At 36.2% G+C, this 13,785-nt stretch overlaps 1 protein-coding gene and 1 long non-coding RNA gene across 6 annotated transcripts in view; both read left to right on the top strand.

Moving 5' to 3' along the window:
- The window catches only part of LOC132652433 (uncharacterized), a 149,104-nt gene that overhangs the window by 67,447 nt on the left and 67,872 nt on the right, over positions 1-13,785 (top strand). For 4 of the 5 annotated variants that reach the window (XR_009590001.1, XR_009590002.1, XR_009589995.1 and 1 more), the window contains one exon: positions 4,015-4,088. This is a non-coding gene — a long non-coding RNA (uncharacterized LOC132652433). Of the gene's footprint in view, positions 1-4,014; positions 4,659-13,785 lie in introns of all 5 variants that reach the window. The other variant, XR_009589998.1, reaches the window with a different exon arrangement.
- LOC132652170 (myelin transcription factor 1-like) lies at positions 11,364-12,277 on the top strand. The gene has a single exon (XM_060376918.1). It carries the CDS (start codon positions 11,394-11,396, stop codon positions 11,865-11,867), a length of 474 nt encoding a protein of 157 aa, XP_060232901.1. The 5' UTR covers positions 11,364-11,393; the 3' UTR covers positions 11,868-12,277.

Genomic DNA, 13,785 nt, shown 5'->3' with positions numbered 1-13,785 from the left:
TATCAGGTATCTTCAGGACTGGCTGCCATGTCCTCGTCTGTGATCTAGCAAGACTGTTCCTCCCTCGGGGGATGGAGGGAAGGTAAAGTCGCCAGTTGTTGAGTTTATGTCAGAAAAAGTTCCTGTCTCCCTTACTAGGAAAACCCACTTGGTTACTGAGCTACCATGGGCTATGTCTGAGCAGCAGTTCTAGGTTATATCCATACATGGTCCTTGGTTGGAGAATCAGTCTCATAGAGAACCCCGTGCCCTGATATATTTTGTCCTTGTGGAGCTCCTGTCCTCTCCAGGTTATATAAACTCCCCCTATGATTCCCTGCACTCTCCTGAAGGTTTGGTTATGAGTTTCAGCATGTGCTTTGATACACTGCTAGATAGAGTCTTTCAGAGGCCCTCTGTGCTAGGCTCCTGTCTTGTTACTTGTGTTTGCCTACTTCCCATGTTCATCCCATTTGTCTTTCTAAGAGAAGATTGATCATCTTACTCCTGGTCCTCTTTCTTGATTATCTTCTTTAGGTGAACATATTTTAGTATGTTTATCCTACCTTATAGGTCTATATAAGTGAATATATACCATGTGTGTCTTTCTGCTTCTGGGATACCTCACTCAGGATGATCTTTTCTAGATCCCACCATTTGCCTGCAAATTTCATGATTTCCTTGTTTTTAATAGCTGAGTAGTATTCCATGTAAAAGTACCACAATCTCTGTATCCATTCCTCCATTGATGGACATCTTGGTTATTTCCAGTTTCTGGCTATTACAAATAAAGCTGCTACAAACATGGTTGAGCAAATGTCCTTGTTGTGTACTTGAGCTTCTTTTGGATATATGCCTAGGTGTGGTATTGCTGGATCTTGAGGAAGCACTATTCCAAATTGTCTGAGAAAGCACCAGATTGATTTTCAGAGTGGTTGTACAAATTTACATTCCCACCAGCAATGGAGGAGAGATCCCCTTTCTCCACACCCTCTCCAGCATGCTGTCACTTGAGTTTTTAAACTTTGCCATTCTAATTGGTATAAGGTGAAATCTCAGGGTCATTGTGATTTGCATCTCTCTGATGGCTAAGGACATTGAGCATCTCTTTAGATGTTTCTCTGCCATTCTATATTCCTCTATAGAGAATTCTCTGTTTAGCTGCATACCCCATTTTTTTTTTAAATTGGATTGCTTGATTTATTGCTTTTTAGTTTCTTTAGTTCTTTATATATTCTGGATATCAACCTTCTGTCAGATATAGGGTTGGTGAAGATCCTTTCCCAGTCTATAGGCTGTCATTTTGTTCTGATGACATTGTCTTTTGCTTTACAGAAGCTTTTCAGTTTCATGAGGTCCCATTTATCAATTACTCTAATTTACTCTTGATGTTTGTTCCCTTCCACTCTCCAGTTAAGGCTACTGTCCAATTTTTTTTTCAGTTTTCCTATTAGAACACTCTGTTTATTCTCCCCCTTTCTAGTATTCATTCTCTGTTTATGATTATTCATTTGTCCCTCTAAAGAAATATTTGGCTGTATCCACTGAAGTTCAATGTGTTATTTTTCTTCTCATTCCATAAAATTATGTTTCTACCTTTTGGCTAAATACTTCTAAATTGTAGCTTACTTACAAACCAGACACAGAGCCCTGTAATACCTGGGTAGATCTAGATATTTTGTTATCATTAATTTCTGATTTAGTTCATTGGTACAATTTAGGTTACAGTTTCAAAGATTCTAATCTTTAAATGAGATTTATATCATTGATTGCAAATGGTTTATCTTGAGCAATCTTTCAGGGTCGCTTGGAAAATTTGTATTGCTAGTACTTTTGTAGTGTTCTAAACAAGTGATAGCTAGATCATGATGTGTGATAAAGGTATTCACATTAAAGAGGAAAATGTTTCCAAATTTGCAACATCTTCCCACAAAGTCTTCACTGTATGAGTAATTTCAGCAGTTACTTATCATTTCCCCTTTGCCCCTGATAATACACTGATATGTATACTACCTATGGTCTAATTTTCTTTTAGTTCCAAAGGAATAGAACAGGACTACTTATAGACACATCTACTGACAAAATCATAATCCATCACAGAACCCTTGACTGACTGATATGTGATCCATGCTTCACCTAACATTTTTGCATCCCAAAGGACAGTCAATGTGGTGTTGCTCATTCTTCTTTGGCTTTTGGGTTACAACTCCGATGATATAACCAAATATCCTGCCAAGACATGGATACTTGCTGGATGCTGTATTTCTGCAACTCATTTTAAGTGTGCTTTCCTTTCCTTCACTGTCAGCTAGACAAACCGCCTTTTATATTCCTCTCAATATATTTAAAGGTTGAAGATTTAAAACTAGTTGTTTTCTCTCTTGGCCCTAATTATCCCAAGCTGCCTGATTGTCTTATAGGTGCTTCTTTCTGCTGTGGAATCCCAGCATAACTGGAACCTACTCAAAGGGATCTCTTTGAATTTCCATAATCAAATGTTATTCATATTCACTTGATCACTTGCTTACTAGAGTATTTAAATAATGTTCTATTTATTTTCTTTCATGTTGTAATATAATAATGAAAGCTAGAAAGAACCAGGTAAATCATGTTATGACCTTCTTTTGAATACCTGCTCCCTGATACAGTGCTTGGCAGATAGTAACCATGATTAAATATTTATGGTTTGATTAACTGAATCTATTATCTATAAGTTTTTGAAGGATGCTAACATGGTTGGCTAAAGTATCGAGTATCAACATCACTGTCAGTAAGACTATGGATGTCTCCTGACTATGAAGTCTTGGAAAGGAAGATTCATGGAAGTGTTTTATGACCTTCACTTTTGCTGCTTAACCTAAATCTCTCCACTATATTTTTAAATTAGTTCCTCCTGTTTCAATCCAACATCTGTATGAAAAACAGATGGCTGCTTCTCTTCATATCCTTTCTCTCGTTCCAGGACCATCATGAAACCAGACCTCTCTTTCTTTGTCCTGGGCTAAATAGTTCTTCCATTTTTAACACTTCCTGAGGTTTTGATTGCCTCTCCCTCAAATCCTTTCCAGTACTCTCTGTTTGTAGCCCTGTCCAATAGACGTTTCCACCATCATAGAAACATTCTACATCTGGGCTGTCTAACGCAGTAACCACTAGTGACATGTGATGAATAAGAACTTGAAATGCAAGGCATTGAAGGGCTGGATTTTAAATTGCATTTAATTTCAATAACTTAAAATGTAAATATGCACATGTGGCCCAGGCCCAGCAAGCTGCCACAGCTGTTAGATGTTGCGGCTATTCTGTGCACTCCCAGCAGCAGCTCATTTTATTTACTAATAGGTGGCCCATAGCAAATATACACCAGAATATTTGTTTTGAAGTTTGAATGAAAAAGGTATCACACAAAGTATAAGGCAAATTGGGTACTTACATGGTCTTAAGTTTGACTTCAATACAAAGTTAATTTAGCTATTGCCAATTACATTTTATGAAAGAAGCTAATATTCAAACACCTGATGCTTAATATGGCAGATTTACTATAGCAATTTCTATGATTTTCTTCATCTGTAGCATTTACTATTCCTATGAAAAGCAATTGCTATTCATTTTCTTTTTAATATATATTCTATTGTATATTTATTCAATATACATGTTGTGTTGATATATATATATATATATATATATATATGATCAAAAGAAGGTTAAGAAAGGAGGAAAGCACCAAAGGTTGAGCCTATATTGTCAGCTGAAGCTGAAGCTAGAAAGCCCTGTGACTGGAATGTATGCATTTGGCTCCCAATGAATGGGCACAATTCTGGACCATTGAGGCTATGTGACTAAATGAGAGCAATGTACATATGGGTATATGTGTATTATGTGTATGTGTGTATGTATTTATCTGTGTATACATACATATGAATATATAAAGAATATATTGTAAAATGAATATATAATGAATATTATGTACATATATATGTAACTACTGATTTTTCTAGCATCTTAAAGCATGTGTCTTTTGGTCTGTTTTCTCAGGTGTCCTGAAACAATGCTATGTTTAAATTTTAAACCCTGTTGCACCTTTGACGTTGAGCTTATTTTCATTCAAGGTAAGGGAGGTGTGTTAATTAATTAAGACAGCTGGGAACATTTACAAATCAGCTTCACATTTCTGGGTCATTGCTGTATGATCCCTAAACAAGGATGCAAAGATGATGTCAAATCTAAGTGGCAAAAGCATTCCATGATTCCAGATTCCTATATTGTATTTTCTTTCTTATTCAGGAGAAGAAAACTGACTGTTCTCATTTACTTTGCTTTTTTATTAACAAGTAAATAGTCTTGGCTTAAGAAGAACACGTCGTTTTTGTAAAGCTTGTTTAATTGAACTCTGCTTAATATACAGGCTTCAAATCTCACCTGTTGTACATAATTGGATATGAAATACAAAAGGGAACTTTTAGACTGAAATTTTTGTCATCCTGCTTGCCATAAAGCACACTTATAACTTTCTCTATCACTTCTTGCAGTATTGAAACATCTCAGTTCCAAGAGAGAGTAATAGTAGCAATCAGAAAGGCAAACCTCATACAGTAGAAGCCTTCTTAACGTTTTCTGTCTTCTGTCCCTCTACACATGACTCATAGAATGGAGATAATAGTGGAGCAATGTACTTTTAGGTAAATCTCTTTTTTTATATTTTTCCTGTGTCATATAGCTATTTCCAACACAATATGGCAAATGGGGAACATTTCTTAGATTAGCATTAAAAATATGTTTCGAAAGCATTGAAATATCTAATTCATTGTCTGAGTTCTGGAATGTTAATGGCTGGAAATGCCACAGTTTTACACCATCTGCCTCCCTTGTCTCCCTCTCTCTCTACTCTGTCTCACATATGATGTGAATATCAGTTTTAATAAAAGGCAGATGATCCACATACTAGCTGGTGTTGTTCCTTGGTTTTTGATGGCACAGAAAAACTAAATCTAGCTAAAGTAAATGTCCGGAGTCATTTCTATAAACTGGTAGTCTTTAGATAAGCAGGAATTATTTTTCACCAGTACAGACATGTTAGATTGCTCAAAATCCATCAACTTCATTAGCACCAGGTAAACTGAAAACTGCAACTCCAGGGCTCACAAATATAACACTTCTTTCTCACTGTTCTTAACGGAATAGTTCTTTGATCTCATGACAATGATATGGTTTCATTTATTCAGAAATTTTAATAATATTTCTAAGACCTTTAAATATTGTCCATGTGGCTGTAGCATATCTGTTGTAGGTATTTATTTCATTATCCAATTACTATAGAGAAATTTTGAAGTTGTTTCTTCATGGCCAGGAAGATGACTCATAGACAAATCAACATCACTAGCACACACACAAATGCTAGGTGTCTGTCATTCCCATGCTCAGTTCTTGAATCAGGATTTCTGAAACAAGCTGGTGAGGTAGAATAGCCAACTTAGAGATCTCCAAGTTCAGTGAGAGATCCTGAATGAAAATATTAAGTGGAGAATTATGAAATAGGACACCCATTGACAACCTACAGTTTCATATGTGTGTGTGTGTACAGACAAGAGCTTGTACACACACACACACACACACACACACACATATATATGCTTATATTTGTGTGTGTATAGACATGTGCTTACGCAGTCCAAACAAAAGGTATACACATTAGCACACATATCCTATGCACATACACAGATATAATCTTTAGCCATTCCTTACTGATTTCTGAAAGGCAATTCAATATGGCATATCGATTTTATACCAGCAAATTTCTTAGCCTTATGATGAATTCTAAGAATTATATGTGGCTTATTTTGGATAGTAACTTCAAAACTCTCAATCTTATTTATACTGCTTAAATTTCAAGTAAATAAAATCTATTTACTCTCATATGAGGCTTATTTTTAAAATAATTATGAATATCTAAAATTTTAATTAAATTCTCAAGGCATCTGTTAACCTAATCATATATTTCTTCTGTTTTCTGACATGAACTAACTGACGTTCTAATTTTACTAAGGTTTAACCCAATGTGGCCATGGAATGATTAATATACTTTATAATATTTAGCCTAAAATTCTTTAGGTAGTAAATTATCTCTTCTCATGACTTATTGGCCTGTAAGTTTCCTTCAAGTGCTATATTTCTCAAGCCTTTTCTTATTTTATTATTCTTTGCCTTCTATCCTTGCTCTTTGAAAACATATATAGAGGACTAGAATTATTTAGCCTTTAAATGAAGACATAGTCTGGAATTGAACTGGTAAATTTGAAAATGTTATTAAATATTATTGATAATGTTTTTGTGCCTATATTCTATTGGGTACTTTACATTTTTCAGAAATTAGGTGTTTTAACTAAATGTATTTTCTTCGAGTTAATAATGAGATGCTGTTCCTATTTGTCTAATCTCTGCAGACATCTTCGCCAGTTACAAATATCTCTCTCTCTCTCTCTCTCTCTCTCTCTCTCTCTCTCTCTCTCTGTGTGTGTGTGTGTGTGTGTGTGTGTGTGTATGTGCAGGAAAATGTGTGTATGAAAATATAGCTGCCCACGTATGTGAAAACTAGAGACTACAGATGTGTCTTCCTCTATTGCTCTCTACCATATTTTTTGAGGCAGGTTTTTTCATTTGAATTAGAGGTCAACTGGAGGGGACAGGAGCTCTGCAAGGAGAGCAAGAGATCCAAACAATCTGGCCACAGGGGTCTTTTCTGAGACTGATACTCCAACCAAGGACCATTCATGGATTCAACCTATAACCCCTGCTCAGATGTAGCCCATGACAGCTCAGTATCCAAGTGGGTCCCTAGTAATGGGAACAGGGACTGTCTCTGACATGAACTCAGTGGCTAGCTCTTTGATCACCTCCCCCCTGGGGGGGCAGCCTTGCCAGGCCACAGCTGAGGACAATGCATTCAGCCCTGATGAGAGCTGATAAGCTAGGGTCAGATGGAAGGAGAGGAGGACCTCCCCAAATTCACTGATAAGTGAATTTGGAGCAGGGTATGGGAGGAGATAAGGGAGGGAGGGTAAGACTGGGAGGGACTGAGAGAGGGGGCTACAGTTAGGATACAAAGTGAATAAACTGTAATTGATATAAACAAATGAAAATTTAATTAAAAAAAAAGAATGAGAGGTCACCAGTTCACCTAACCTGGGTGACCAGTAGGTCCTAAGGCTCTTCTTTTCACAGCCTTTCCAGTGCTGGGGTTATGGACATATGACATTTATGACACTAAGCCTGCTCTCTGTTGTTGTTGCTTATTTTGTTTTCTTTCTTTTGTTTACATTGTTATTGCTTTTATTTTGAAATGAGTGCCAGTGAAGATACTCAGGTACTTCTGATTAGTTGACAAACCCTGTCTCAACCTGTTTTGATGTTTTACCAATTTCATCTAAAAGTATCAGAGATACTAAGGGGTTTTTTTTCTATATAATAAAATTTATTGATGGGTAAAGAAAACAAAACAGTGTTAAGTAATAAATATAAAAGTTTTTAATATCCATTTTTTATTTAGCTTAATGATTTGCATGGGAGGCCTCCTCTATTCTAAAGACACGCAGAAGAGGAAGGGGTGGGGGAGGAAGAGAGAGAAAGGGACTGAGAGGAAAGGAAGAATGTAAAGCAAATAAATAAGTGGAAGAGGGGAGATAGATAGATAGATAGAGATAGATATCCAAAAAGGAGGATACTAAGTTTCATGCATAAATAATATGTGGCCTTTTGAATTGTCTGCTTTGTTTTGTAAAGCAACATTTTTCACTCTTTAATTTTATTTTAATTTTCTGTAGCTCCTTGAGTGTCTGATTCTATCCAGGCTTTGTTTATTTTAATAGGCATGTGAGGATTAAATATTGCTGATCATGACTGCATATCAGCAATACCGAGTTGTCAATAGGTATTATTTCTAGTATGAGAATCAAATAAAAATGAATTCCCTCTCAGTTCTAGAATCTTATAACTGTATTTTTGTTTTTTTACTATTTTTGTTTTTACTATTGTTTTGTTTTTATTATTTTACTGCTTTTTATTTTTTCCTCAAGTTAGTAATAAAGTAATGGGCTTCATATATATATATATATATACATATATATGAATATATAGTCATTATATACATTCACACATTACACATATTCATAATAGACAGATATTTTCATTATATATTCATATATATTACATTCACCCACAAACATATATATGTATACATATATCTATATACCTATATATATATATACATGTATATATATGCATACATATATATGTTTGTGGGTGAATGTAATATATATATGCACAGATATATAGATATATTGATATATATGTTTGTGTGTGAATGTAATATAGATATATAGATATGCTCCATTCCTAAATGGTCTGTCACTCTGAATAGCTGGACCTAACCTCAAAGCTAAAAGATTGCCAAATTTCTCACTATGGCAAAAAGTATATTTTTATCCTCTGTCCCCAAATGATTCTACCCACTCTGGCGGAAAAGAACCTCTGGAAAGCATCTCCCACACCACTTAAGGATCAAAGAGACCCTTCACATAGAAAAAAGCCTCTGATTATCCACTCTGATCCCCAGTGTGTGCATTCTTTCAGCAACACATGTTTCTACATGTGTTACCTGAGCTAGTGCAGTGTGCCAGATGATCATTTTTGATGTGTGTGTGTGTGCGCTCTCATGTGTACCCATATGTGTGGAGGACAAATTTTTCAGTGTCATCACCCTGTCACATTTGGAACTACCTCCTGAGGTATTTATTGAGCTAGATTTTAGGCTAAATGGAACTAGGCTAAAGAGATTTTTACCTAGTGTTTTATCTGTTCTAATGACAAGTGTCCATAAACACGATTAATAATTTTAAAAAACCCTTAAATTAATCTTACTTTGTGAATTTCTTACTCTGCCTTGATGATGAGAGTTTGAGCTGGAAATATACAAGTAGCTCAGCAGTAGCAAGCAGTCCCTGGGAACATTTTTTATCTTTGTTCTAGCCCTATGTAACATTTCAAGCAATCCCTGAAACTTGAGGAGAAACTTATAGGCTTTATGTGGACGTCAGTTACACACTGAAGATTTACATATTACTAAGAAAATTCTTTCCTGTGCTGGATTTCTCCGTCTATATGGATTACTTCTAATCTTTCATTCATAGATATTTTCAAACCTCAACTGCACTTTGCAGATTTATAAAAGGACAATACAGGCAAAGCACATCTGCTCTCAGTTTGCCTTTTAGTATTCTGACTTTACCTTAATGTTAATTTTGTTTCAGTTATTTGCTTACTTAAGACAGGTTATGATTAGGAAGCTCAGTCTGGCCTTTAATCCATGATTCTCTTGCCTTTGCCCCTTCTTCGCCAGTCTTTGGATTACTAGTCTGTACCACCACACTGTTTAATGTTATAATTCTTTCACGTTGAATCTGCTCTTAGAGCACTGAATAGTTAACTTTACCTAATAATGGTATTTTGAATGCAAAGGTATATTTTTATACATCACAACACATATGGCAGCAAGTAGAACTGACACCCTACAGTGAAGGCAGCCATGACTTTGGAGGCAACTTTAAAAGCAAGGACCATAACATCACCCCAGGACCTGTATTTGGCACATATTTTTTTGGCATATAAATCTGTTACCATCATGCATTTAATTGAGAAATAACTGAACTTCCTGCATGTGATGAAACACAAGCTGAAATAAGCCAACACAGCATCTGCCTTAATGTGGCTTGCAGGAAAAAAAAATCTATATTATAGAATTCTATATTACAATTCAATTCTATATTATTCTATATTATAGAATTATATATTATTATATATATTCTATATTATATAATTCTATGGTATTCAATATTCTATATTATAGAATGATATAATCTATATTATAGAACTATATATTATATTCTTCTATATAATGGAATCATGTAATGATGTGAAAGATAAAGAAACACAAAAAGAGCAAAACTGTAATTTATTGGAAAATGTTAGGTAATAAATTGCTATTTAAAGTATGTATGTTCAGAAAGTCTAGTAAGAAGCATGTGGCAGAGCACAAAATATGGATCAGTGAGCCCTAAAACAAGTGAAAGAATGCTTCCCGTAAAGGTAAAGTCTTTACATGACACGATAAAAAAAAAAAAAGTTTATTTTAAAGTGTACTCAAATGTATGCCAATGTTAGGTTGGAAGAATCTTAGCATAGAATCATAGCATAAGAAACAAACTAATCTGGGACTATCAGAAAAATAAAAATAGATTTTATGGGGAAAGAGCTAGAAACAAGAGAAACCATCATTTGAACAATCCACTGGAACAGTGGTTCCCAATTTTCCTAATGCTGCATCCCTTTAATATTATTCTTTATGTTGTGGTGACTCCCAACCATAAAATTATTTTCTTTGCTAATTCATAGATGTAATTTTGCTACTGTTGTAAATTGTAATGTACATTTTGGTAAACAGGGGGGTCTTGGGTGACCCCTGTGTAAGGGTTGTTCTACCCCCAAAAGGGTCACCATCTACACATTGAGAGATATCACACTAAAGAGATGATGTTAGTTTTATCACTCAACAGCAGAGGACACACTGAGGCTCATAACCAAACTTGGGCAGACTGCAGGGAATTTTATGAAATAAGGGGGAGATAGAAAGACCTGACAGGAAAGGAACTCCACAAGGAAAAAAAAAAAATCTGGGCCCAGCGGTCTTTTCTGAGACTGATACTGCAAACAAGGACCATGTATGGAGATAACCTAGAACCCCTGCACAGATGTAGTCCATGGCAGCTCAGTGTCCAAGTGGGTTCCCTAGTAAGAAGAATAGGGACTGTCTCTGACATGAGCTCAGTGGCTAGCTCTTTGATCACCTTACCCCAAGCGGGGAGCAGCCTTACCAGATCACAGAGGAAGGCAATGCAGCCAGTCCTGATGAGACATGATAAGCTAGGGTCAAATGGAAAGGGAGGAGGACCTCCCCTATCAGTGGACTTGGAAAGGGTCAGGGAGGAGATGAGGGATGGAGGTAGGATTGGGAGGGATTTAGGGAGAGGGCTACAGCTGGGATACAAAGTGATAAACTATAATTAATACAAAAAATAAAATTAAAATTATAAAAAGTTGTATGATCTCTGGAAACCCAGTAAAAAGAAAGAAAGAAAAAGAAAAAAAAAGAACTGTTGGGCTTGGGTGTTCCCATTTCTCTGGCTAGCAACGTGGAAACATGATACCTGGAGTTACTGTAGAAGACCTTAAAAAGCAGGAGTTCCTCAGAGTTCTGTCAGCCTTCCTCAAAAGGTCCTGAATGGTGAATGTCTCTGAACAGGTGGACACAGTCAAGCTGGCCAAACTTAAAGAGCTTCCCACTATGATAAGAACTGGTTCTACACATGAGCTGCTTCCACAGCAAGACACTTGTACTTCACACCTGTACACCTATGGCAGTGCAGATGTTAGCTCCAGGTCCAAGATCTTCAGAGGATGCCAGAGAAACGTTGTCAGGCCAAGCTAAATCAGCAGAGGCTCCAAGAGTGGGGCATGCCGGGTCCTCCAAGCCCTGGGAGGCAGAAAATGGTGAAGAAGGACCAAGATGGGAGCTGCAAACTAACATGTTGGGGACAGAGAAATCTGGACAGGATCTCTGGACAAGTGGCCACTGCCAACAAGAAGCATTAGAACAAAGGTGCTGTGTTGATAAACTTCTTCATTCTATAGAAGAAGAAGAAGAAGAAGAAGAAGAAGAAGAAGAAGAAGAAGAAGAAGAAGAAGAAGAAGAAGAAGAAGAAGAAGAAGAAGAAGAAAGAAAGAAAGAAAGAAAAGAAATGATGGGCTTAAGGAGAAAATTTGCCTTCAGCAGTCACTGACAGTGGCTTCTGGGAGAAAGAGAGTCATCTGCATTTGGCAATATAGTCACACCCACACTAATATGGGCAGCTCTTGTTGGATTCCATGGATTAGTTAATTAAAGTATTTTAAAACGAGGCCTTGATGTTGGGAGAGAAAGTCATGGAGCTCCTAGGGAAGTGTAGAAGCAGGGAGCTAAAACCAAGAAAGACTGTAAACATACATTAAATCTGAAAGAAAATAAAAGGTGCATATTTTGATTTTCAAAGATTATTCAGCAAGATTTGAAACCGTTCCTGCACTGAAACAAATAGACCATTTTGAATAACTACAGAAAATATATTCCCACGACTACATTATTGTGAAACATGGAATCATTTAGAAGATGCAGAGGGATACTATACCACAAATAAGGAGGTAGTTGATTGAAGCAAGGGCAATATGAACTTTGAAAAGACTGCACTGAAATGCAATATAGGCTGTCTAATTCAAACTAAAGTAACATATTTTTAAAAAGTACTAGTAACTGGAAAATAACCTTGATGAGTTTCTTCATAATCGTAAAAGTTTTGTAGATTAAAAGGAAGGACAGTATCAGCAAGGTTGAAACAGATGCAGGAGTTTAATACAACTATGGCCTAAGTGTCAGAAGTAGGCAAGGGGCCTTTTAATAGAAAAATACACAGATATTGAAACACAGAAAAATGCAGAGCAATAATTGGACAGTGGTGTTACCTGTGCATTGAATGTTGCCTCAATACTAATGTGGTAAAGGCTTGGCCCTCAGGGTATTATTGGAAAACGGGAAAACCTTTGGTAAATGAGGCCTTGCAATGGTGTTGGGCAACCCAGTTTGTCTGTTTTGAAAGGATCAATCGAGGTTGAGCAATCTCAACTCTTCCTCTTCTACTGTTTCCTGTGGTTTGTGCTGTAGTTTCCTTGGGCACAACCACCACAAGCTCAAACAGTGGGCTAATGTGACCAGATCTGGAACCTCCAAAACAAAGAAAATTCTTATTTTTGTAGCTTAAATAGTTTAGGCATTTCATTTTCAAAAAGTTAAGTTGCAAATACATTGACTTCTGTGGATGTAGGGAAATTTTTATAAATATCTGATTATGTTCCTGCAAAGAATCTGAACTTTGAATGTTCTTAATTTATTTTCCTATGATATTAAAGATAAAAATGTAATTTGAAATCTTCAGATACCTATCCAATCAAAAGAAATAGTTTAAGACGAAGTTTGACTGTGAGTGAAGACCACAAGCAGTATAAATAGTACAGAGAAGTGGCAAAGCATGCCGATATGAAATAACTTGCTCTAATAATCTGACTTTTAAATAACAAGACTGTAAATTACAGAAAAGAGTACAAATGAGACATGGAACACCTACTTGAGAAGCACTGTGCGCTTTGCCATTTTCGGTATGATAAACTAGGGGTGAGACAGATCCTCAATTATTCACTTCGGCCCCAGTGTTCTCTCTTGTTAAAGATGGCAATTATATTAATCACCTCTCATTAGGACGACATAGTGCAATGGTTTGACTCCGTATATATCTCATTTTCACTTAATGATTACTGTGGGGAAGCATAAAAATGTCTGCGCTACATTCCAGTCCAAGAATTTATTCACATATTTATTGATAAGGCTTATCACAAAGACATGACAACTTCTACTATCTGGAAATTGAGAAGAATGTAGTACGGAACTGTGTATTGATTTCACATCCAGGTCTAGAAGTAATAATATATTGGGGTAGATGGAGCTTATCATCTAGTCCTGAAAAAAAAACTTGGTTTGTTTGAATTCATGTTTATATTCACGGTTTGATCAATATGTAGAAGTGGATGGTGTGCGAAGAGAAGCTAGTAATGAAATGCTGTGTATCAAGACTGAAACACTGTGCTGCAGCATGTTATTGGTGAGAGAGATGC

This window comes from Meriones unguiculatus, chromosome 2 (genome assembly GCF_030254825.1).
Source record: "Meriones unguiculatus strain TT.TT164.6M chromosome 2, Bangor_MerUng_6.1, whole genome shotgun sequence".
Lineage (NCBI taxonomy): Eukaryota > Metazoa > Chordata > Mammalia > Rodentia > Muridae > Meriones > Meriones unguiculatus.
The sequence above is the reverse complement of the archived record's forward strand: the minus strand, read 5'-3'. Positions and strand labels throughout refer to the sequence as shown.

Excerpts from the sequence above, each read along its gene's own strand:
- LOC132652170 (XM_060376918.1), top strand. The coding sequence starts at position 11,394 with ATGAGCTGCTTCCACAGCAAGACACTTGTACTTCACACCTGTACACCT.